Source organism: Humulus lupulus, chromosome 3 (assembly GCF_963169125.1).
Source record: "Humulus lupulus chromosome 3, drHumLupu1.1, whole genome shotgun sequence".
NCBI classification, from domain to species: Eukaryota; Viridiplantae; Streptophyta; class Magnoliopsida; order Rosales; family Cannabaceae; genus Humulus; species Humulus lupulus.
Genome location: NC_084795.1, coordinates 173,608,984 through 173,634,338, shown reverse-complemented (window position 1 = coordinate 173,634,338; position 25,355 = coordinate 173,608,984). Strand labels below are relative to the sequence as shown.

The 25,355-nt window shown below is 31.8% G+C and overlaps 2 protein-coding genes and 1 long non-coding RNA gene across 18 annotated transcripts; 1 reads left to right on the top strand and 2 right to left on the bottom strand.

Annotated features, from left to right (window-relative positions):
* Window positions 1-8,239: 8,239 nt before the first annotated feature.
* On the bottom strand, window positions 8,240-10,339 carry LOC133825219 (uncharacterized). The gene is made up of 5 exons (XM_062258194.1): window positions 10,169-10,339; window positions 10,005-10,096; window positions 9,820-9,868; window positions 8,675-8,818; window positions 8,240-8,544 (listed from the first exon to the last, which is right to left on the bottom strand). Exons 1-5 carry the CDS (start codon window positions 10,337-10,339, stop codon window positions 8,290-8,292), a joined length of 711 nt encoding a protein of 236 aa, XP_062114178.1. The 3' UTR covers window positions 8,240-8,289.
* A 4,793-nt stretch (window positions 10,340-15,132) lies between these two features.
* Window positions 15,133-20,008, bottom strand: LOC133823278 (uncharacterized). Of its 16 annotated transcripts, XR_009888226.1 has the most exons (8): window positions 19,801-20,006; window positions 19,177-19,676; window positions 17,570-17,634; window positions 17,288-17,479; window positions 17,101-17,157; window positions 16,370-16,478; window positions 15,652-15,795; window positions 15,133-15,520 (listed from the first exon to the last, which is right to left on the bottom strand). It is a non-coding gene; the product is annotated as an uncharacterized LOC133823278 (long non-coding RNA). The 16 variants fall into 16 exon arrangements; XR_009888232.1 differs by having other exon boundaries at window positions 15,652-16,478; window positions 17,101-17,206; window positions 19,801-20,008; XR_009888223.1 differs by having other exon boundaries at window positions 16,370-17,157; window positions 19,801-20,008.
* Window positions 20,009-20,942: 934 nt separating this feature from the next.
* LOC133825217 (uncharacterized) lies at window positions 20,943-23,360 on the top strand. Its single transcript, XM_062258193.1, has 2 exons — window positions 20,943-21,348; window positions 21,397-23,360. Exons 1-2 carry the CDS (start codon window positions 20,943-20,945, stop codon window positions 23,358-23,360), a joined length of 2,370 nt encoding a protein of 789 aa, XP_062114177.1.
* The last annotated feature ends 1,995 nt before the right edge of the window (window positions 23,361-25,355 follow it).

Sequence of the window (25,355 nt, the reverse complement as noted above, 5' to 3'; positions counted from 1 at the left end):
CATTAATGAGCATATAAAGAGCGTCCAAGCCTTTTGGGATCCTTCACTATGTGTCATGACCAAGTTTCCACAAGCTAAACATCTTCATTGAGTTGGTGATCGAAGAGTATCCGAACCTTAGTTGGGATTAAGATCAGAGCACCCCTAAGGGGATCTGGCCACTACATGTCTCAAACTAGATCATCATCGTGTAAGGCGATCTGACAATTATCTGCATGCTGTACTGCCACGTCCTAACTCGAGTTGCTTGCGTCATCATTATCTAGATGTTCTACTCGCCTGATATTTCTATGTGTTTATCTGCCAGTTGTACCCCTAGCTAAGTGGTTAAATCCATGCTAATTTTTAGAGGACGACATAATTAAAAGGGTAAAACAATAATTTTATTCCCACTAAATTATTAATCATCAATAGAAGATTAATTTGCACAAAATGAATATATCAATTGACACTTTATGGTTACAATAAAGTACTCAATAAATATGTCTTTAATTCTCCAGAGTGCAGTCTCATATTTATAGTGGAGTAACATGAGATTAATAAATATGATTATTAAATCAAAAAGTCTTGGTTAATAATCTATTATTTATTGGATCTTGGAATTATTGATTAATAGGTCCCTAGGGCGGCTCTATCAACATTATTCAAGGTAAGAGTTGATACAAGGGTCAAACAGTGAATTGACTATTTGAGAGAATCTTTTTTTTTTCAAAATAAATATACAATTATGTAATAATTAAAGTTGCACAATTTATTATTGCATTAATGCAATTTTCGAAATTGTATTGAAATAAAATAAATTGATTTTAATCAATTATTTTATTTAAATGAGAAAAGATAAATATGGATAGCCAAAATTGATTTTGATTATTATATTTATTTAATTAATAAATAAGATAATAATGAAAATTCAATTTGTTATCTTTTCCTTAAAAAGATGATACCTTATTTGAATTTTTAATTAATAATTAATTAAAATAAATGTATGAAAAATCATATCTCCTTATTTTAGGGAAGTGTTACACGCATAGGGTTTTCTGGACTGCCCTATGCGTGTACCACTACTGATAATGATCAGTTATTGGTTTTTCCATTTATTTAATTAATTAATAAAACATTTTGAAAAGGGTTTTTAAATGGAATGTAAGACTTTGTCTTTAATTAGCATTTATTTTATTATTATTTAGATGATCAATTTTATTTGATTATTATTATGATAATAATTCCTATATATTCTATTTGATAGAAAATTGGAAGAGAAGTTTTTTTTGTTTTTTTTTTTAAGAATTAGAAAAACTAATCACCTTTTCTCACAAAAGATAAACCTTTTTCTCTAGCCTAAAATCAAGAGTGTCATGTGTTGAGAATAATTTTGATTCACAAATTTGATTCTTGTTCTCGATGTGTCCACCCACATCTTGAGGTGTAGAGAACGTCCTGGAAGATCTTGGTGTGAGTACTCAGGCGAGAATAGGAAGATCGAATTATATACGAAAAGATTCAATGACTCTTGATAGCCTACAAAAGGTAAATCATTTTTTTTTATCATTTTTACGTTTACTTATTTTGTTTATTAACATATTTCATATTAAAGTATTCTCATATAAAGTTCTTTATATGAAGAAAAAAATTGTATACAATACTACCATTACCGTAATTTCTGTTGCGCACTAGGAACTGTTCGTAACAATAACTGTGATATTTCATTTCAGGATTAAGAGTTGCTGATTCTATAATGAATTCACTGAACGTATGTGATGAAATGTCACATAATATCTCACTCTCGTAACTTGACAAGTCTTGTTACTCAGATAGTGTTGATGACATTCCATTTCTGATGAAAAAGTAGTGAAATCCTTTAATAGCATTATGACACACAATTATAGATTACATGTCAATGACTATACTGATAAGACTTACCTAAACGTGTGTACTAAGAAGACATTTCTTAGTTGGATTGTTAGGTGCTCAAGATGTATTTTGTCAGTGAGAGTTACCTTTTTCGTCTATGATGGACATGTTAACGATTGATATTTGTTGTTCAATACATGCATATTGTGGATCACTCTTTGATGTTATGTATGCACATTTGTTGATGCGAGCTAGTGGCTTAGTCTCAATGCTATCTTTTGAGTGGATTCACATTGGAAGTTATCTCCGTTCTCTACAAATCTTCAATGTCTCGTTTTGTATTATATTTGTATCCTATCGATACAATATGTTGCATAATTAGTTTTATAGAATTTTTGTTTTCGAGATTCTTGCATATAGACACACTACTTTTTAGTGAACACTTGCTAATATAATTATGTTGTCCAAGTGGGATATTGTTAGAATATTTTATATGGACTGACATAATTAAGTGTTGCTCATGAAGTGTCAGTTTTAAGCATATAAGGATAACAATATATTTATATGCATGGTATAGTGCCTATTATGTAATTAAGACCATAACGGTATGGTCAGTTTAACGAACTATACTAGAGGCACATGGTTGCTCCCTAACGACTATCAGTTGGCCCATTTAGCTATAGTCTAACACATAACCATTCCACCTCACTTTGTTAGAGGCCCAGCCCATTATTGGACATTGACCCATTGGACCCATTCAACTACCCATTTTTCTTTTTGGTAGATTGATATATGTGAAACAACTATAGTGTTGGGGGACTAAAATATTTTGGTAATAGTTGTGTCGTTGAGTAATGAGGGAAAGTTGCATTGGTCCTTTTGTTACATGTTTTTGCATATTTTGGAGAGCTCCAAAAGCATCTTCATCTCTTCATATTAAGGTATGTCCCCATTGACATGCTTCAAGTTCTTTGAGTTATTTTGGTTGATTGTTTGCATTTAACATGTATTTTTCCAACATATCAATGTTCAAAATGTAACTCATTGGAGGTGATTATGACGAGTGTTACTAACTTCACTATATACATTTCACAATCTTGAATGAAACCGAGATCTTTACTGGAGATTATTATAACCTAGTAGGATTTTCCACTTTCTATATCATCGCTCAAGTACAAACTAGCATACCATATGTTGTACCCTAATTTTAGTACAAGTTCATTCACTCAGCTCGGGTACAGCTGGCAGATAAATACACGGAGAAATGACTAAGGGAAATAATATCTGGTTATTATCCATGTGGACAACTCGAGATTGATAGTAATCATAAGAGGTGTTAGGCAACCTGAGTTTATCTCAAACTAAGGATACGATGGTTGTGAAGCGCGAGCTCAGAATATTAAATAGCTGTCGAAGCACGGGCTTAGAGGAGATATCTAGCTCATGGTAATTCTAGTATATTACATACTCAGAGATCCCCAAAGATTTGGGATCCCCTTTATACGTTTATTTATGACCCGACTGTCGTATTTATTATCCGAGATAACAGGAACCTGTTATCTTGTAATCAACCCATATCCCAATATAAATGGGAATTGTTTGGATTAAATGTAGACATTATTTAAATATGTGATTGACTCACGCGGTCCCCCAAACCTGTCCATGGAATTCTCCTATAAATACTAGGAATATTGGACAGGAAAAAGGATCATTATTCTATAATACCAAAATAGAGCGGGAAGCAGCAATAATATTGACTCGTGGACTAGGTGGATTTTAACCACTGAACCACGTCAAAGTTATGTGTTTTTGAGTGAATTTTGTTTATTTTTCCTTACAATTTATCATTAAGCACAAATCTACCTTATTATTTCTTAATACACTATTGGCGAAAAACCGCATCAACACCATACTATACCTTAAAATTTCAATAAGCCTACTTTTCCAAGTTCATCTCCTTTTGTTAATCTTTTATAAAACTGATACTTCAGTTAGCCATTAATTTGGAAAATCAAGATTTAAATATATTCTCATAATATTTCATTGTTATTCTTAATAGAAATACACTCGCCATTACAGTCTCATAACGAACCCACAAAGACCGATGACAAGGTGCATCAATAAGTTCCTTCTTCAAACTAACAAGACCTTCAATCGTTTGTATGTCATTCTAAATGAGGTATCTGGTCAGGACATCAATAAATATATGCATAACATTTTCATGCTAAGAGTTTTCCTCTCGGCATACAAAAAAAAAAAACAAAACAAATACAATATTAGAATTGCTACATAATTGGTGACTGTAAAAATGACCAAATTATTGCAACAATTGAAATAGGATTATGCTTATGATCTCATTCCAAAACGCATGCTTTCTCAAAAGCATCCATGCACCTTTGGTGAAGCTCTTAATTAACTAGGAAAATCAAAATCTACTTGTTTAAAAGAACACCCATGGATCTTTCCACCAAAATTGGGTTGTTATAAGATACAATAGTACATATCTTATAAGAACCAAATTATATTTCCTTCAACAAGATTCTTTTAAAGGATGTCTCAAAATCTCAATGAAAGTGTGTTAAAATGAAAGAGCATGACAAATCTATCCCCAATTTTTGTCCATTTTTAATTTCATTTTGGATTCTGTGAATAGAACATGACGATTAACTCCAGGGTCAAATTTTCTATACTCGAGCTTCAGTTCCATTCTTGATGGCTTCTTCTTCATATAGAAAAAACTAGTTCCAACAGTTAGATACAAGCCAAGTGAATATAGTAGATTTCATATTCACCCATTTTCTTGAATCTAAACACACAATAACAACAAAAGTTTTCTTTTTTTCCAAATCAAAAACAAGGATTTGGTAACCTAACCAGAAAAAAATATATATTGAAATTCACTTTCTACAAAAAACAAACCAAAAAAAATTGAAAATTAAGCCAAAAACTAAGTAAATAAATTTTAATATTACCTAATATTGACCTGAAAGTGATATGGGATTGAGTTATATGGAATTTAAATATTAGGAACCAGAATTTTATTTGCACCCCAAAATTTAATTAGTACATCTAATTTTTATTAAAAATTAATATATATTATATATTTTTTAATTTGTGCTTATATTTTTCTAATTTTTTTCTTTTTAATATTCTAAAAAATACATATAAATAATATATATTTTAAATATTAAAATAAGAAATATATAAACACTTGTTAAAATAAGTGTTTTTCTACAAAATTATACATTTTTTAAAACAAATTATGAAAAAAAATAAAAAATAAATTTATTGAAATTAGTATAAAAAAAAGAAATTAAAAAACGTCAAAAAAATATTGAGAAAAATTCTTAGTAATGATTTTAAACATTAATTTTTTAATTAATGGGTGACTATATATATTATTGGGATGTAAATATAATGCCCCTGTTACAAAATGTGAAAGAGTTGTACAATAAGTGTATGCGGAGGAGCATAAAAATGACGATAACATAAAAAAACGACTAGCATATCAAAAATGACAACAACAACAATGAAGTAGAAAACCAACCACAAACTGCAATGAAATTTTCTTGTTAACCACTGACAACTTTTTAGAGATCCTTATTATCAGTGCCCTAACACTAAAATTGTATGTCTTTTGTCTCAGAGAGCTAAAGAAAATCACATTCAATCAAGAGACTTTGTATAAGAATTTTGTAAAAATATATTTTTTTCGATTTTATTCATATAATTTGTTGGACTCAAAATCTTCGACCCCTCCCATTTACTTAAAATAAACTTGCTCGATACGGTGTGTTTTGATAAAGACTTTTGCCAAAAGCGATACATCATTAAAAGATGATCTGGCAGTAGAAAAAAGCAGAGGCTAAGAAAAGAAGATTCATATAATTATATTCTATTTTTATCTTTTTGGATCTGAAAAGGTAAATTGATCAGGAAAGTTGTTATTCATTAGACAATTAGATCATTGTTTTTTCCTATTAACTCATTATTCTAATAAATAGGAGTATGTTATGAGATTTCGAGATAATTATGATCTTACTCATTATTTTGTTTAGTTAAATATTCATCTCACTTAAGCATCAAAGATTTTTCTTACAGGTAATCCCCAAACACTTCTGCTTACTTTGGAGAATCACGAATTAGATCAAAGGAGGAGAAGGCTAAGTGACTAGTTTGAGGAAAATTCAATCCCAAAAGTAGCAATTCAAAATTCAACACCAACAATTGGCACCGTCTATGGGAAACAGTTGCTCCAAGAAATAGTTACTGACTAATTCTATGCAATTTCTAGCCAAGAATTGTGTGACAATAACAATACGAACTAAAAAGCCATGGCACCTAAGAACACCATTCTGGCACTCCTAGCCCCTGTAGACGTGAATGAATAGCTTGAACGGATGTGCGAACTAATGGAAGCATCCTAGCATGAAGCAATCTAGGCATCGAAAGATGCCCATGCGAAAATAGAACCTGAAATGGCCACCCTTAGAAAGAAAATGTTGACTTATGCTCTGAGCGGCACAAAGTTCCCCCTTTGGCCAAAGAACCTATGACAGTCCATATCCAAGATAATGACAATCTTGATGATGTTGTTATGGAACTGCCAAATGGAAAAATTCTTGATGAAGAAATAAACATGGGAGCACTACCAGCAATCTTGCCCGAATGACCAGACGCCATTCAACAAGAAAATCATCATCAGTAGGATCAACATATAACTCATGGGCAAGAATTTCCTCGCCATAAGTTGGGACACAAGAGCATTTGGAAAGGAAGTCTGTCATACCCCCAAAATTCAAGAATTCAAGACTTGCTCAAAGATCGTGCCCCCTACAATAACCATCTACTAGAAGATGGAAAGAGGAGATGATGAAAGAAGTTATGTAGAAGTTTTCTGAAGGCAGATCTTCCTACTTGATAGATATGACCAACTTGGAAATGAGGAGAGTCGACAAAACCCCATTTATAGACTGGATCATAAGGGAGCCAAAGTTGCAAGATTTTGTCGTTCCTACTTAACAAACCTTTAATGGAAAAGGAGGTCCTCTAGACCACATTTTTAAATTTCAATAAAGAATGTCTTTAGAAGTGAATAATGAGGCCATTCACTATAAATTCTTCTCCACTACATTTACCAACTACAATCATGTTCCATTAACAACTTTAGTGATTTCAAGAGATTGTTTTTACAACAAAACACTACAAGAAAAAATGCTCTTAATAACACCAAAAATGTGTTATCAAAACATACCATAACACTTTTTGATGTGTTAAGACCGACTATGTTATCGTAGGTCAAGGTACTTTACATAACACTTTATCATTGTTATACAGATGTGTTATTATACTGTCAATGATAACACACTTTCTTTGTTATTTTAATAAATAGATAAGTGTTTAATTATATTATACAGATGTGTTATTATACTGTCAACGATAACACACTTTCTTTGTTATTTTAATAAATAGATAAGTGTTTAATTATATTATTTATAGTCGATTATATAACACATTTCAACACTTATAAATTTGTGTTATACTACACTTTAGTATAACACATTTTTTGTATTATATAATAAAGTTTGCATAACATAATTCTTTACTTATAAAAAGTGTTATTGTAATAGATATTATACAAATTTTTCGTATTATTTTAATATTTAGAAAAGTTTAAATTCTCATTATATATTCATTTATATAACACTAATTTATTCTATTCTATTTTTATTTTTTATTTTTTATTTATATAATTAAAATTAGCTTTCTAATATATACTAGCATCATCAAATGAACTTGATTTTCAAATAACAAAAAGTAAAAAGCATTCAACATTGTATTAACAATCCACAAATTAGTTTAAAACAATCAACGCTGTCATCAAATTATATTATAGCTCTCAGGAGACAAAGACCCGAAAACTTAAACCAATAAATCTTAAATCACATGGTAAAAAACATTATCGCATTATCGCATATAAAGTGCATCCTAATGACCAAATATCGGCTCTCTCATCGATATCTGCATTACTTGGACAATCCCACAACTCAGGAGCTCGAAAAGGTGTTGAACAATGCTCAGATGCCCGTTCCTACACAACAAGCAATGAATCCACCATCAATACAAGTACGAAATATTTAATGAAAGATGAAATCTATGTCCATTCCTCCATTACTTTGGCATATTCTAACAATAGGAACTTTTAAATTGTACAAATTAAAAACTCAAACATTTTGTAATTTGATAAGTTTTTTAAATGAGGCTATCCAAACAGTAACTAAAAATGCAAAAACTTGATAGAAAACCTCAAAACATGAACACATGTCAAGTCTTCACAAATATGCCATTAATTAAAAAAAAATCAATATTTTTTAATCTCTTAAGACTATGAAAAAATAAATTCAGACCTCATACAAATACCAAAGCATTGGATGAATGTCATTCATAGTAGGCTAACTGATGCATTGCATGTGTGTGTGTGTTCGACTGGGGGAACAAAAAAAACACCTGCAATTGTACTGCCTCAGAACGAGATTGAATCTGCCTCCTTGCAGGCCGAGCACTGCCAAAATCCATCAATATGGCTAGTGGTGGTTGTCCTTTCCCATGAGTTATGAGGACATTACCAGGCTTGACATCATTATGAGCATATGGTGGATCTAAATTGTGCATGTGCTCGAGTCCTGCACTAAGCTGTTAAACAGAATTTCAGGTTCAACTATTTTACTATAAATACACATCATTGTATCATATAGACGAGGAACTAAAACACAGGTGATAACATAACTCAATTTAAAAAGTCTTAAGAAACATATCTATCTACCTGTCGAAATATATGAAGAACATCAGTGGTTGAGAAGAACTCAGTTTTAGCTTTCATAGTGTTAGCATTGTCCAACAATGTTGCATCCAAATGAACTGGAAACAACAAATATGCTTCATGCTTCCAAGATCCTTCGTGTGTAGGCTGCCAACAGAAATATCTTAATGAATTATTCCGAATCAATTTCAGAATTTCTTTTTGCAGTTACAACAGTGTTTAAAATACCTTTTTTAATCAAACATCCTGAAGTTAAAAATTGATATTGCTACTATAACCCACCAGATAATTGTTGCTAAAAAAAATTAGCATCTAATTCATTACATACAGAAAGAAATATCAAGTATGCAGCCAGAAAAAAATGGTGCATACAAAGTGGCATGCTTTACTAGACTATATGCAATAGAGACAAGAAATCTAAGACCCAGATAAGCAAAGAACTTTTTTTTATCAATGATGAGAAGGAAAAAAGTTAGTTCATCTAATTCTCTTTAAAGACTTATTACAAACAGTTTCAGGGTTTAATCTAATATTTTGTATCCATTCATGATAAGCACCCAATTAATGAATAAAAAACATTTATACAAAGCAAAAAGAAAAAGGAAAAAGACTCACAAAGAAACGCGTGTATATAAATGTCATATTTGGAAAGTAAGATTGAATAAAGATTAGAGAAAAGTTTGAATCTGAAAACCTAATTAATCCAACTACAATAGGATAATTTAATCTCATTGAGAAACTTGAGAAAAAAAATTATAACTAGGAAGCCACAAACAAAGAAAAACTCAGAACCTGCATGCATAGGAAGATCATGAGATTTCTAGGAAGTACAAAGCATAAATGTAGAAAGACAGCTCTGACGTACTAACCTATTCAGAAAATAAAAGTGTTACTCAATTATCAACACATAAAAAGCATAGAACAGTAAGATCCAATTGCTACTACAAAAGCAGAAAACATAGAAACAAATGACTCATTCAGATCTCTCTAAGTGTCTTTGTCTAATTGTAAATACATGATATGTGTGCATGCTATGCAGAAATGTAGATCATGTTAGGCTAATTCTAGTTAAAACCCGGTTCATGTCAACATCAGCTGCATATCTTCCAACTAACAGTGAAAAAATACTAATTAATTGTACCACTTACTTGGGAGCATTTCCTTGTGAAGTAGCATGAAATGAAGTACAAAGCTGACCTGGATAACATAACATTTAATTCGGTTAATGTGAACCTTAAAATACTATATGATATATAACTCATATTTGAAACTCAATGAAAAATTTAAAAAAAACTAATGACAGTGAAACTTTAAGGCTAAATAGGTCAAAGACCTTGTCATTTTCTTATTAGAATAGAGATTGGTGTATTTGGTTGTAACTTTAGACAGGACAAACACCCATACAACAGCGGTAGCAGATGAAAACTGCAATAAAAAAAAAGGACCCGAAAAAAGAAGTTTCAAAAACAGAGAAATCTAAATCATTTGAATTCTTACATGAAGACATATTTCACAGGTTGTATTCCCTTTCTGGTTACACCATTCCTGTATACAATCTTTATGAGCAAACTCAAAGTTTTTGAACAAGAAAAGCAAAAAAAGATTAGAATTAGACAGTTCCAAAGCAAGAACAAGGAGCTTCCAAACACACCCAAAAGGGAAGTCCATAACTAAACATAGTTGAATACATCAAAAACCCTCACATATTATATAATTTACAACAATATTATAATAATCAGCAGCTAGGCCAATCATCCTTGTAAAGTATCAGTACTATCAAACCAAACAACAAAAAGAGAGCTCATAATCAATAATTAGACTATAAAATTGCTGTAAAATAAATAATTATGCAGTAAAGTTAATGAACTATAAGAAATAGAGTAAACAATAAACACCCATAAGGCATGAGAGTTGTAACCATTCAATACAAATGCTTGGACTCGGAAGGGGGCCCGATAGCATAAGGCGTATAGAAAAACCCATCTTCACTCACTACCAAATTAGGTAGATCTGAAAATAAAAACTCAAAATAAAGAATCCCTTTAAAAATTTCTTATTGTTAATATACGCTCTATACTCAAGAGATGATCAGAAAGTCGTTCTCTTCAACACCAAAAGCTAGTTTCTTATTGTTACTAAAATCACTCCCATAAAGAAACAATATAAATCAAGAAAAACAAAAAGAACAAAGAACATAGAGAGAAACTAATTTGAGAGTAAGATATTGTATCCTAATTCAAGTATTCAACCACATGCAGAGTAAGATATTTAGGGCTTGGGGACCAAAATCCCATAATCATAATCATCATATGCAGCTGATATAATGTAGATGAATTATAGTATATATAAAACGATCTTTGATTGATCATTATCTTGATATGAACCATGCATGTAACCTCTTCTCAAATTCCATAAATAATATACAAACCAGATCAACAACATAAAGAATTTTAGCAAAGAATTTGTTTTAAATACAAATTAGGAAAAAAAAAGTACCAATAATTGGATTGACTATCTGGTTGTGCTTGGTTCAAGTAATAAAATCAGACCTTGATCTAAGACTAAGGATGTAGTCATTACCGGATATAAAATAAAAATCGAACATCCCACTATTACTAGAAAAGCAAAAAAGTAGTCTTGTCCCATGTATTTCTTTTGCATATAAAAGAATGGAAGATTAGCCAACCTATAAACATATACTTGCATACTTCCTGTGTATATAACATACATCCAAAGCTACTTAAGAATTCTTTGGCTCAAACTATCAAAGCCACAAGATTTAGCAACAACCAAAGAATTATTAATTTATTAAGAGATGTAAAAGTTGATATTCAAAAACAGAAAGTGTAATACATCTACAACATATTGAAAATAACATCACTGGAATTGTAACCCAAAATAGCACTTCTTAACTACACAGCCAGATACAAGGTTGGCTTTTTAAGCAACAAACATATACTAAATGGTGATCAAAATAATAAACTGTATAATATATCTTACCATAACATGTATCTGAACAGGAAAACTGACATATTTGAAGGCCTGGAAAAAAAAAATGCTAGTTACTTGAATGTATCAAGAGTATAAATATAAAATAAGCTTACAATTGAAAAACTTTGCAACCACGCGTCTCATATCAGCTAGACTTGAACGCTGAAAATGGAGACAACTAACCTCATTTTGGCATGTTGAAGTTAATATGTTAGATACTGATACAAGGCAGTACTTATAAACTGGAGCAACTGGATCCGAACCTTGCATAACTGAGAGAAGTCCAGCCCACTGTGCTACTCAGTCCACACAATTCAGCTGCTAAAGATTTGGCTGTGAAAAAATATGGGATAAGTTGATAACTACCCATTTTTAGTGTAAGCTAAGCAAAAATAACTACAAATCATTTTTAATTACTTTATACCCATATTTGTTGCTGTTAAGCAAAAATTTCATATTTAGAAAATAAAAAAAAAAATGTGAAACACAATTTCACCTATGCCAGAGTTATAGCATAAGATTTTATTTATTTAAGTTCGACCCATCCAAGATTATAAGAATAACCTCTTAATTACAATCCTTTTATTTAAAGGAAATACCATTTGATTCCAATTACGATGATATTAAATAATTTAGGGAGAACTGTGATGGATTTGGAATTGCAGCTGAACTCAGTACTCTTGGCTAACTGAGTTGCCTACATACCTTCTTTGTGAAGGATCAAGCCACTTGTAGTTCAGATGGAGATATTTTAGAATTTGAATATAAGAATTCCGGTATATGACCATTTTCGGGAATTCTTTGCCATTTGAAAATTTAGCAAAATTCCTAGGTGGATGACCTTTTATGGAACTTTGAGATTTGTGTTTTTATACCATTTGGCGGTATCGGCGACTGCACTTAGTCTTAGCAACTAAGTTGCCTACGTATCCCTTTTTAGGAATCAAGTCTAACGTAGTTCCGGTATTTTCAAAGATTTTATGATGCTTTGATAATTAAGAGGTGAATGACCTCTTTTTGGGATACCATTTATTATGGCTTTGAATTTTAGTGCACTTTTAATTTTGAGGTAAAATTACCATTTTTGAGATTTTGTAAGATTAATGACCTCTTTGGAATTTTGGAATGATATTTCATCATTTGAATTGATTTTGATGAGCTCATTTAGGATTTGGAAATTTCATACCATTTCGCATGGTTTTAGAATTTTATCATTTTGGTGATAATTTTATGTCTTGAAATCTCTTTATATATATTTTTAATAATTTATTTTATATAAAGAGATTATTTAACCAATATTTTAATTGATTATTCCAAAATTTGTGGGGAATAATCTAAAATTTTATATCAGATAATATCATTATTTTAAAATTCAAAATTTATCTTTTTTTAAATTTGAATTTAAAATTTTGAGATAAAATCTGACTGTTTTATGTTTTGAATTTGTCAAATAATATAAATATCTTAAAGTTTGAATTTAAATTTGGGTTCAAATTCAAGATATTTTTATTATATATTATTTGATTATAGGATATATCTCTGGTCTATTTAATGGCTTTACAGAGATAAAGTAAGAGTTATATGATAGACTGTCATTCTCTGACAGAGCCTACACACAAAAAATTTTATCCTCAAGGTAAACCCCTCTTATGTATATATTGTATATGTATAATACACATCTTTTTGAGATATCATATATACATATATAGAGTCTCTTTCTCCACTTAATATAATATACGTGTGTGTGTGTGTGTGTGTATATATATATATCTTGAGTTTGGCTTATCTAATTTTGGCTGATCACAAAACTGATTTTACATATATATATATATATACTTTTGCATATGATCCTTTTTTTTATTTATTTATTTGACAAAACAGTCAATTAATGATGGTTACTTCTTGACCTTTTTTACAGTACAAAATTTTTCTTTCTTCCTTCAGCCAAACGTGGGACTCTCTTGGGACTTTGGGACTTGATTTCAAATTTTACCTACACTTTATATGTAAGCTACCTATTCTCTCATCTCCCTTTTGCTACTCACGTGAGCATACCATGAATAGGCATATATCCCTTAATTTAATGCTTTATATACAGAGAGATATATATATATATATGTGAGAGTTACATATATGTTTTCAAGCTCAACATATATGTATATATGGTCGACGATCATGACTTATTTTACTGGAGAATACAAATTTGCTTTTGCTTTGTTATCATTATAGTTTTTACTGGCCGTATAAGACAAAAGAAAAATGTATTTATAACATATATTGTTTCTTTGTTATAACTTATATGGCATGCAAGACAAGATCAGCCATTTATATATGCATGTATGTCATATAAATTCTGAATTAACAAATGGCATGCAAGACCAGCCATATATATGTATCAGCAATTGAATCAGACACCACCACGATAAGGATCACATTGGAAGCATTTTGAACTGATTTATTTGCAAACATATCAGTATTCAATCAGTTTTCGTGATATTAGTTCTTCCGGTTTTCATTTATTCATTTTGGTGTACAACTATACATATATATGTCAATATTCACTCAAAATTTAGTGATTTTATCTCTTTTGAATTTGACCAGGAAATTGACTAGCCAATCCCAGCACTGCTTAAACAAATACTTTAATTATTTACAATTTCAGCGAGGTATGAGATATTCAACCAAATTTTCTATTTTGCTCTTATTATTTTTTTACATTAAAACCCATGATAATTTTGGCAGCATGACAATTTCTTTAAATCTCTTATTCTTTCTTTTGGTTATGTACCACATATTGACTTATTTTCTGAAGTCTAGTGAACCAAAAGGAAGTCATGAAGAAATTGACAATATAAAAATATCAGTCTTTTCATTTTCCCTTTGATTATATATCACATCGACTTATTTTCTGAAGTCTAGTGAATCAAAGGGGATTAGAATGACTCTTAATCACTATAGATGAAAAAATAAAAGAGTCAAGAGAAGAGGATATAGATCCATTTTATGAATCTGTACTTACCTTGGTAGAGCTTGAAGAAATGCTTTAGAATATGCAGTGTTCTTTTCTTCTCAATTTATCTGGTTCACTTTTGCGTACCAATTTTCTTTTTGCCCAAAAACCCAAAAAAATCCTCTAACTGTTCTCCTCTCTACCTTTTTATAGAGCCTTTTATTTTTATTATTTTTATTTTTAATAAAAACCCACTCAACGTAAAAGTGGTAGAAGTGGAGAAAATATCTACTTTATTTACTCTTTTGACTGACTCATCTTTTTTATATATTATTATTTTAATAACTAAATATTCCTTTCAAGTTTTAACTAATTTATATAGGAAATATTTATATATTAATAATAATAATAATTTGTTGCTGCTCTCTTTTTTTTCGTTCAACAGTTGCATATTGATTATTATATATATCATTGCCATCATCACATTCAAGACTTTGTAAGAAAAGAAAAGAACAATGCAAAGTGAAAACTATGGTCCACACAACAGCTAAGATGAGCAGCAGTTACAAAGCATTCTTATCCTTGAAAAATACATTAGCCCGGGCATTGAAATAATAGCTTAACCCAATCATTGCTTACAAAGGCTAGTAAATATTTTGAGCTGAACTTAGTGCCTCAATTTGTAAATCTCTTCAGTCTAAGCAGCAATTAAAATAACTAAGACATAGAGAGACGACCTTGTATGTGTTAAATATAATCTCCCTAAACTTTACCTTATCTTTCAGAATTTTCTTCTTCTCGTAACCCCATTTCCTGGCCAACTTCAGAGCTGTTTCTACACCTTCAGTATCAGTGTTCATATGCAGCACCATGTCATATCCGAACATTTCTATTAGACAAACAAGCTTCTAAAAATAATCTCAGAAACTATACATACTCAATAAACTAACCTTGCATTTCCTAAAGTTTCATGAAAAGTTTAAGAGAAACAGTCAAGAATAGACATAAAAAGGAAGTGAGGAAAACAAGAGAAGCTTACATGATAGAGAATGACAGAGGTGGAGCCATTGTAGCCAACCACAAACAAAAACCCCATGTTGCAGCAAGGTCTAGAGACTAGCTTAAACTTAAACTTTCCAGGCCATTTCTTTTTTTTTTCTTCAGAATTTTCACTTAAGCTTTCCTGCTTCACAAACGTAAGGTATTATAATACTTTTTCAATAGTATTATATCATATTGACATTTGCAAGCAAAAAAGCTTAGCTTGAATAAGTGTGATAATAAGAAAAATGGTTTCAAACATGCCAGGTGGGTGTCATCTTTCTATTTCTCATATTCTAAGTTGAAATTTTATGTAAAAGAGTTATATAAGTTGGTTTTTGAATAAACGAAATTTAAACATAATAAAAAAAATATTAATCAAATTAATTTATTTCATACCTATCCCACTTAGGAATATTATTACTTAGTGATAATACTTTACACTTTTCACTAAAAGAGTCTAATTATCAGTAAGTGAGAATACTGTATAGATATACACATATATAATATTATATTTAAACAGCAGTATACATATGTATTATGTATTGTTACTTATTACTGAAAGATACATAGACAAAAGAATTGAAGTAAATCTCTTCCATATACATATTTATTTAAATTAAGGATACTTAAAACTGGTTTGCTGGACTTAAAATTGGATTCAAAAACAATTAAGGAAAATGGAAAACTAAATAAGAAGATTTGAAGAACCGGACCTGTTTAATTGAGAGACATAACATATATGTAAAGCTAAAATCACCCAAGTATAATATATTTAACTGTGGTCATTGCAAGATGTTCGGCCATTTTCTGGCAAAGATCCAACTGAAACACATGCACACGTATGAGGAAAGAAAATAGGACAAACATATCATTGTAACACAACTCTTAAAGAACACAAAGAAGGTTTTACAAGTCTTGTTCTTTTCATCTACATAAATAGAAAGTACATAACCAGCATATATCATATCATCATATCTAACCATATTACTTAGTTAAGAAAAGAAAAAACAACTTTCTTCAATTAAGGTGTCTGTCAATTTAGTATATATCCTTGTTAACACTTGACCAGGAAGAAATTTGAGCCAAAGAACCTTTCCAATTTAATGCATTTAAGCTAAACAGAGTTTTCATGGTATTACTGCCCATCAACTAAAGGGAATAGATTTAATGCATCTCTAGACAAGACATGTTCTGTTATCTGAGCTTCTAAACATCGTCATGGAAAATCAAAAGGTTTCAATTACATAATTCAAAAGAAGAATCTTTAAGATGCAAAAAGAGTAAAGATGGTGATAGAGGGTCATCAAGTTGCTTGCTAGTTCTGAATCAAAAACACTAATGCAAAAATGTATCAATAAACAGAACACAACTATCTGTTTATGAAAACAAGCATCGCAAGAAATATGATCAAGTTAAGATCACCAGTTAATAGTGTTGAACATACCAGCACAAGAATTGCAGCCCCCTCCTATTCCAAATTCCACAAGCTTCTCATTTGGTTCTGGTATGCAGTCAGGAAGATTTCCAAAACATTGAGTTGTTTATAATATCTTCAAATGATTATAAATAAGGTAAAAGTTCAGAGACAAAAAAAAAATTGAATTTACCACCCTAGCTAAACTAACATATACCTAGAGAGAATTCACAAGAATCGTGTAAGTCTTCAAGTCTGGTCTTATTCCTTCACAGACAGTTTCCACATCTCCTGTTTTCCCAAACCCATTCATAAGAATATTGAAAGTTGCACAACTAGGCTTGCATCCATATCTTGCCATTTCCTTAGAGAAAAGCATTGCTTCATCGTGAGCTTCATGTCTTTCAATCTGTAAAACACTTGCCATGTTTCATCTACTAGCACATTCTTGAAAAGCATGTCAATTAAAGAATTAGCTATGGATAAATTAGGCTCACACCCTTGTTTCACCATCTCAGAAAGTACCTTGGACTCAAGTTGTGTATTTAATAGTGTGAACCTAAACTGCATTTATCAACACCAGAAAAGCAAACCAATATATAAATCACAAAGGCAATCAATATGTTCGTTAAAAATATTGAAGTTTTAAATGTGAATTGGATTTATTAGTAACAAAATTTTCCTTAATTCTTAGTTATCAACTCTGTATTTGTGTGTGTATATATAGTAGTGCAATTTTTTTTATAAAATATAAAATCCAATCAATTGGAGAAAAATGTAAAATCAAATTTAACTTTTGAATCACAGAGTAAAATAATATTACTAAATATTTAGTCAGACAACAATAGAGAACAATTCATATATTGAGTAAAGGATAGATGTAGTTAGACATAATTTCAGATAAAACATATATGTGTAATTATCAAAATAAAATGATGTGAATTTTGAGTTTCAAAATTACTAGCAATAGTTGAAAAAGAAAAAACAAAAGGGCTAAGTATGAAATTAAAGGTACCTGACATGAATTTTTTTTAATGGAGCAGACTAATACAAAAAGTACAATAATAATACCATTGTAGATGCACATATTGAAAAAGGTAATAGAGAAATTATTATATGATATTATTCTTTAATGTGCAACAAAGATAAAGAGAAAAAGAAAAAGAACAGTATATAAATATAGATATGTATAGGAAGCACTCAATCGACCAAAACAAACTAATTAACTAATAATAGAGTTTGGAAGTCTTGTTGTCAGTTGAGAAGCCTTGTAGTCAATGAAGACAAATGTCGGATCATCTTAGATTCTTACTAGTCAAGTATTTTCTCATTGAACCATACAACTATATTGATTCAGTCACATTTAAAAATCAATATATATATATATGTCAAACGTTTGAAATTTTGGAGAAGTTTTTAATTTTGCATGCATCATTCCCATAATCAAAATATGGAAAGGATTTAATGTAAAGGAAAATCAATAACTATATGTATATATATAGCTCTCAATTCAACTAAAGTACTACCTGATCTGATTTATTAAAAAATAGTCGTGTATTCAACCAGCCACATGACTCTTTTTCTATTGAAATTCAACATTGCATTAGAAAGCCACCAAAACAGGGCTAATAACCATTACACTGAATAAAACAAGCCACCTACTGGGGATCTAACTACCTAAAAACATTATACTTTTGACACCACTTAACAAGAATAAATGCTTGTGTTACAAATATGATATACGACTAAAAAAGCAACCTGTAGAGTTATATCAATGACACTACGATAAGATGACTCAATGCTTATTTAATTAAGATAATCAGTAATATTTGTTGTATAGGCTGGTTAGTATACGCGTCTAACCAACAGTAATTGACCTTTTCATGAATTAACCGATCGATGAATAATTCCACTTGTCTCACTTAACATGCAGTAATTGAGCCTTTAATTGATACTATCTAGACACTACTCTAAATAAAGAATATTGAACTAATATAGATATTTTTTTTATAAATATGAAGGAAATCACAAGAAAACCCCAAGACAAAACAAAAAATAACAAGGCATGAAAGAAATAATACAACAAAATAATGAAACCAATGCTACCTCTGTGACCCAACTCATGCAATTTGTAGGCTTTATCTCTTCTTCATCCTCCACAGTAGCATCATGCGTGTTAGACCGAACTCAACACTGCCTCGAAGAACCTAGCTGCTTGCAATGGCCCTCATGAGTTTCAGCACCTTAAATAAGAATCTAGAAATAAAAATGAACAAATAAGAGATAAATAAGTAGAATATAAAAATCTACATACATTTTATCCTGAGTTTTATACTTTCCTTCTTATTCATTTATTGTTTTGGAGCAACTTTTTCCTCAGTGGTTGGTTGTGGTTCAAGATGACAACCGAGAGAGATGGTGTCGGTGGTTGGAGATGATGAAGAAAGAATGACTGATTCCCTCCATTAAGCCGCTGCTTCACAAACTCTAGGATTCCTTCAAGTGGAACCCGCTCGTTCACAAAATCAACAAGCTCTTTTAATGATCTTAAGTACAAGTTCTCTCCTTCACTGATGATAATCCCAAAACCTATACACCTTCTGGACCTTCAGAAAAGAGAGAGAAAGAGTCAAACAGAGGTGAGAAGGAAATAGAGAAAAATAAAAACTCTAAAATAAAATAACTTTGCCCACGACTTCATGTGATCCAAGAGATTGAAAAGGGCTTAACAAAGGTGGTGGCCGAGGAGCTCCTTTTGTTCGTCGAGCCTCGCAAAACTTTCATGTCCGAGAGAGGTGGTGGCTTTCAATCTTCTGTCTTTACAAAACAATTCAGCCTAGGTTTGCCAAAATAGAGAGAAAGCAGGAAGAAAAAGATAAAGAAAGACGAAAAGATAGTGCTCAAGAGGAAATAAAAGTGTGACTCCATGAATTAACCCTTTTTCACCGTATATTTATAACCATAACCCCACGTTAATGTTTCTCACGTTAATCATAGGCACTTAAAAAAGCATCAATACCCTTCAATAGATATTAAGTTGTTCTCTCTTTTATTTGTCTTGCACGTACCTAGCAGCCATGGAAATGATCTACTCTCACAAAATATAGCAAACACATATTCTCTCTCAAATCATCAAATCTCAAAGGTCATCACCATTTTTTCGCACCAAAATTTAGAAAGTGACGTTATCTCCCACATCTCTTTTCTTCAATCTTCTCACCCAAGTTGAAGAAGATTAAATAAAAATCATCTCCCAAACTTGAAGAAGATTGAACATTTGATTTGATAATGAGTAAGTATTTTTTTATTTATAGGTTATGGGTGTCTTGTGTAATAGTTTAAATAGAATTTTGGAACTACTATACACTAAAAAATCTGTGAAAAGAGATAATTTTATGTTGAGATGACGAATTTTCGAATGATTTTCGCGATTTAAGTCACTGTTCACACTTTGTTCACACATTATTCACACTTTGTTCATACATTATTCACATTTTGTTCACACATGATTCATACTTGGTTCAGACTTGGTTCACGAGTACTTAACACATGATTCACATTTGGTTCACATATGATTCACACTTGGTTCACACATAATTCACACTGGGTCCACACACAGTTCACACACTGTTCACACATGTTTCACACTTGGTTCACACATGCTTCACACATGCTTGCTTCACACATGCTTGCTTCACACATTTATTTCTTGTTTCTTTTGGCTAGTTTTACCTAATAACCTTTGGATTTCGAACCTTTTGTCATATGTTATACAGGTCAAACACATATAAAATATTGTGGTGTTATATAATGGATCGTGGGAACAAGTTTTGAACGAAGGTTGGTCATTTAGTGCTAAACAAAGCAAGGGTATGAAGGTGCCAAAGACTATCACTTACAATAGTCTTATTGATCAATTGTATACTTTAATCGGAGCTGACAAGTCTCGTATTGATCTTGACTCAAATGTAATCTATCATTTTGGAAGTAAAGGTATCCCTCCATCTTTAATTAGCAATGATGATGATGTTGCTTTTTTTCTTGATGAGATAGGAACATTTATCAATCATCGGACACTCCTATGTGTGTCTACTATAGAGAAGAGAAGTAATGATCATTTGGTTACTAAAACACGTGAGTTGTATACTATTCCTCCAGTTGAAACCAAAGTGAATGATGATTTTTGCATTGATGGCAATGAAAACAGTTGTGATGATGATAATAATGATGCAGATGGCAATGAAGATAGTTGTGATGGTGATAATAATGATGCAGATGGCAATGAAGACAGTTGTGATGATGATAATAATGATGCATTAAGCTCAGATGATAATGAAAATATTGATAGGTCTACCTGCAATGATGTACTTGTGAAGCATAATTTACAACAGTCAACCTCCAATGAAGTATTGAAGAGCCATGATTCCTCAAATAATAGAGTTCGTAAAGTAAAACAGGTTGGCGAAGATAATCTATGGAGTACTCCACTTTTGTTGAATCAAGGGGAAAAAGGCTCTACTTCAGCCTCAACAGCTCAATTATTGACATCTTCTTCGAGTATCAATTCGTGGGAAATAAAAGAGGGTCAAATATTTGAGAACAAGCAAGAGTTGAAGATGAAACTCCATCTTTATGCATTAAAGAAAAACTTTGAGTTTAAAGTGAAGAAGTCTGCGAAAAATATATGGTGTACAGTATGTGTTGATGATAAATGCAAATGGAGGTTGAGGGCTACAAAATTGGTTAATTCCAATATGTTCGAGGTTCGTAAATTTTTCGGTGAACACACATGCTCATTGGATGTTCGACATAAAGATCACCGTCAGGCATCCCCATGGCTTATTGGACATGTCATAAGGAGAAAATTTGAGGGTGATGATGTTAATTACAAGCCAAGGTCAATTGTAAAAGATATGAGTTTATCATATGGAGTTCATATGAGCTATGCTAAAGCTTGGAGGTGTCGAGAGCATGCATTGGCTTACATAAGAGGTACACCAGAATCATCATTTCAGAAACTTCCCTCATTTCTATACATGATGGAGCAAAAAAATCCTGGAACTGTTACTCATTTGCAGATGGACAATGAAGGTAGGTTCAAATATTGCTTCATGGCCTTAGGTGTTTCTATAATGGGGTTTAAAACATATATTCGCCCAGTTATATGTGTAGATGGAACCTTCTTGACTACTCGGTGTGGAGGTACTTTGTTATGTGCCATGGGACAAGATGCTAACAAGCAAATATATCCAATTGCATTTTCAGTAGTTGACTCAGAGAATAATGACTCATGGTTGTATTTTCTACTGAGGTTGAAGGAAGCGATTGGTGAAGTGGAGAATCTAGTATTCGTGTCTGATAGACATACTAGTATAGCAAGTGCCTTGACTAAAATTTTTCCTGAGGCACACCACGGTGCTTGTATACATCATGTTAGCATGAATATCCGTGCGAAGTTCAAAACTGACCATCGCCATGAAGAATTCTTCCTTGCAGCGAAAGCTTATAGAAAGCGAGAGTTTTTACACCATTTTGAGAAGATTAAATTCAAAGATCTTGTAATTGCTCAATACTTAGAGAATCAAGTGGGTTTTGAAAAGTGGGCTCGTTCTTTCTTTCCTGGTCATCGATATAATTTAATGACTACATGTATTGCCGAAAGCTGGAACAATGTCATTGCTGAGGCACGTGGGTGGCCAATTACTTGTCTCATGGAATTTATGAGGCACACTTTACAAAAATGGTTTTTCGAGCGTCGAACTGCAGCATCAGCGGCTACAAGTCCTCTTGCCACAGAAGTGGAAGCTGATTTGCGAAAGTTAGCAGACAAGTCCACTACCTCATTCTCTTTTCCGTCTAGTCAGTATGAAATAACAGTATTGGATGGTGATCTTGATGGAGATGTCGACCTGAGGAGGAAAACATGTTGTAGAAGATTTGATTTGACAGGTCTTCCTTGTGAACACGCTCTAGCTGGTGCTCGAGATCGTGGCATTAGTCCATATAGTTTATGCTCCAGATTCTACACAGTTGAAGCATGGTTGTCATCCTATGGTGGATCTGTATATACGCTGGGTAATGAAGAATCTTGGGTGATACCAAATGACATAGGAAGTATGATGATAGCTCCTCCTTTAGTGAAGCAGAAGGCTGGTCGTCCAAAGAAGAAACGACGTTTATCAAAGGGTGAGAAGAATAGCAAACAACATAGATGTAGTAGATGTGGTGTCCTGGGCCACAATCGAGTGACGTGCACCACTGTTTGTCCCCCGCCGTCTAGACATGCTTAGTTTGTACTTTTATTGTTTTACTTTGTACTCTTCAATTGCGGAATTTGAATTTTTAGATTGGTTCAGTAATACGACTTTTTGTGTTAAAGTTTGTTGTTTCGGACACACCTAATTCATATTCACACATAATTCACACATTATTCACACATATTTCACACGCGGTTCACACATAATTCACACATAATTCACACCTAGTTCACACATAGTTCAATTCCGATTCACACATATTTCAATCCTGATTCACACTTAATTCACACCCAATTCACACATAACTTAATAAGATAAAAGTGACAAAGATTTATCCATTCCACTATTAAGATGAAATAAACGAAGTCATTCAATACCATTTAATGAGATGAAGTTGACATAGTTTCTTCATACATTCAAAAGTAAGATACATATATTTAAATAAAAGACAACTATGGTTGTAAGTTATGGTAAAACAAATCTACATAAGTCTTTTTTCTAAAGAAATCCATGTTGTCGTCATTTACTTCGGATAGCAGTTTTTTGGCTAGCAAGTACTCCAGATGTTTGATGACATATACCCCACAATCGCCACTGCAAAGGAAATAAAGTTTTTTAATTATTGGAAGACCATATTGATTATTGGAAGACCAAAGTCTTTTAATATAAATATGGTTAACAGAGTTATACCTAGTTTTGGTCTGTGGCACTTTTTCTATGCCAAGTCTTGTGAACTCAAAACGCACTTTCTGTTCTTGTAGTTGGACATCTTTCCTATGGCTTAACAGCCCACTGGATTGAATTAGAAATGGTAGCATTTTTCCCCATCTGCTCATTTTATTCTCAAACTCCTTGTTGGAGACCACAGTGATATCAGAGTCATAAGCTTTTATAAGACAGCTTGTCAATGATATCTCTAACAACACCCAATGTGTCCCAGAAAAATTAATTTGGGTAAACACTTCGTCAATGTCTTTCCAACTCCTTTTGAAATTTTTATCATCACCTACCAAGTAATCAAGCACTTCTTGTGCCCAAATGTAGCTTGATTTGATTTTCTTCTTGTTGAATTGTTCCCAATGTGGTTCGAAGAACTGTTGGAACATAGAATCCACGATGGTGAATCTTTCGGAGTAAGTCTTCTTGTAAGTGTACACTCGTTCTTTCATCAATCCTAAAGCTGCATCAATGTGCTGCATGCCAAATATTATAAGTATATATACATTCAAATTATATATATTTTTAAAAAAAAATTATTTCAGTAGTCTTACCAGTCCGTCCAGCCATGTACGTGGTGTAAGTAGCTGAATAAACCATTTCGCAGTGCACGAACCAGCCAAGAAAGAAATAGGCTTATCATTCTTTTTTAAACCAATTACCCATTTCTTAAAACGTCTCATTTGCTTTTCGTCATATGGCTGTAGGGGATTAATTTCACAAGGATCAGTTACAATTGTCTTTGCTTTCTTTTTCTTCTTAGTTGGATCAGTAAACTCGGAACCAAAAATTCTTTAATGGTGACTGTTTCGCTCGTTCCAACAAGTCAAATGTCGTGAACTTCGCTATTATTGTACTCATAATGCTCCCTCCCCTATACGCAGCCTTTGCTGGATAATGCCTTTCAGTAGGAAGCATGAGGAGTGACATCTGAAAAGGTAAATTAAATAAGCGCTTAATACATAACTCAGATATATTCACACTTTCTTCACATACGGTTCACACATTATTTACACATGGTTCACACATGGTTCACGCATAGCTCACCCAAATTCACACCAACCTCACATAATTCACACACAGTTCACACACAGTTCACACATAGTTCACACACAGTTCACACATATTTCCTCAAAAGTTCCCAAAATACAGTCTCATTCCTCATTCTAGTCAACCTTTTCTTGGTTATATTAAAGAAATATATGTATATATATATTCATGATTTCAGCCGAGGCCATACCATAATACACATCACTTAGAAATTATTTCAACACTTCAAAATAAGACAGTACAATTTGATATTGACAGTAT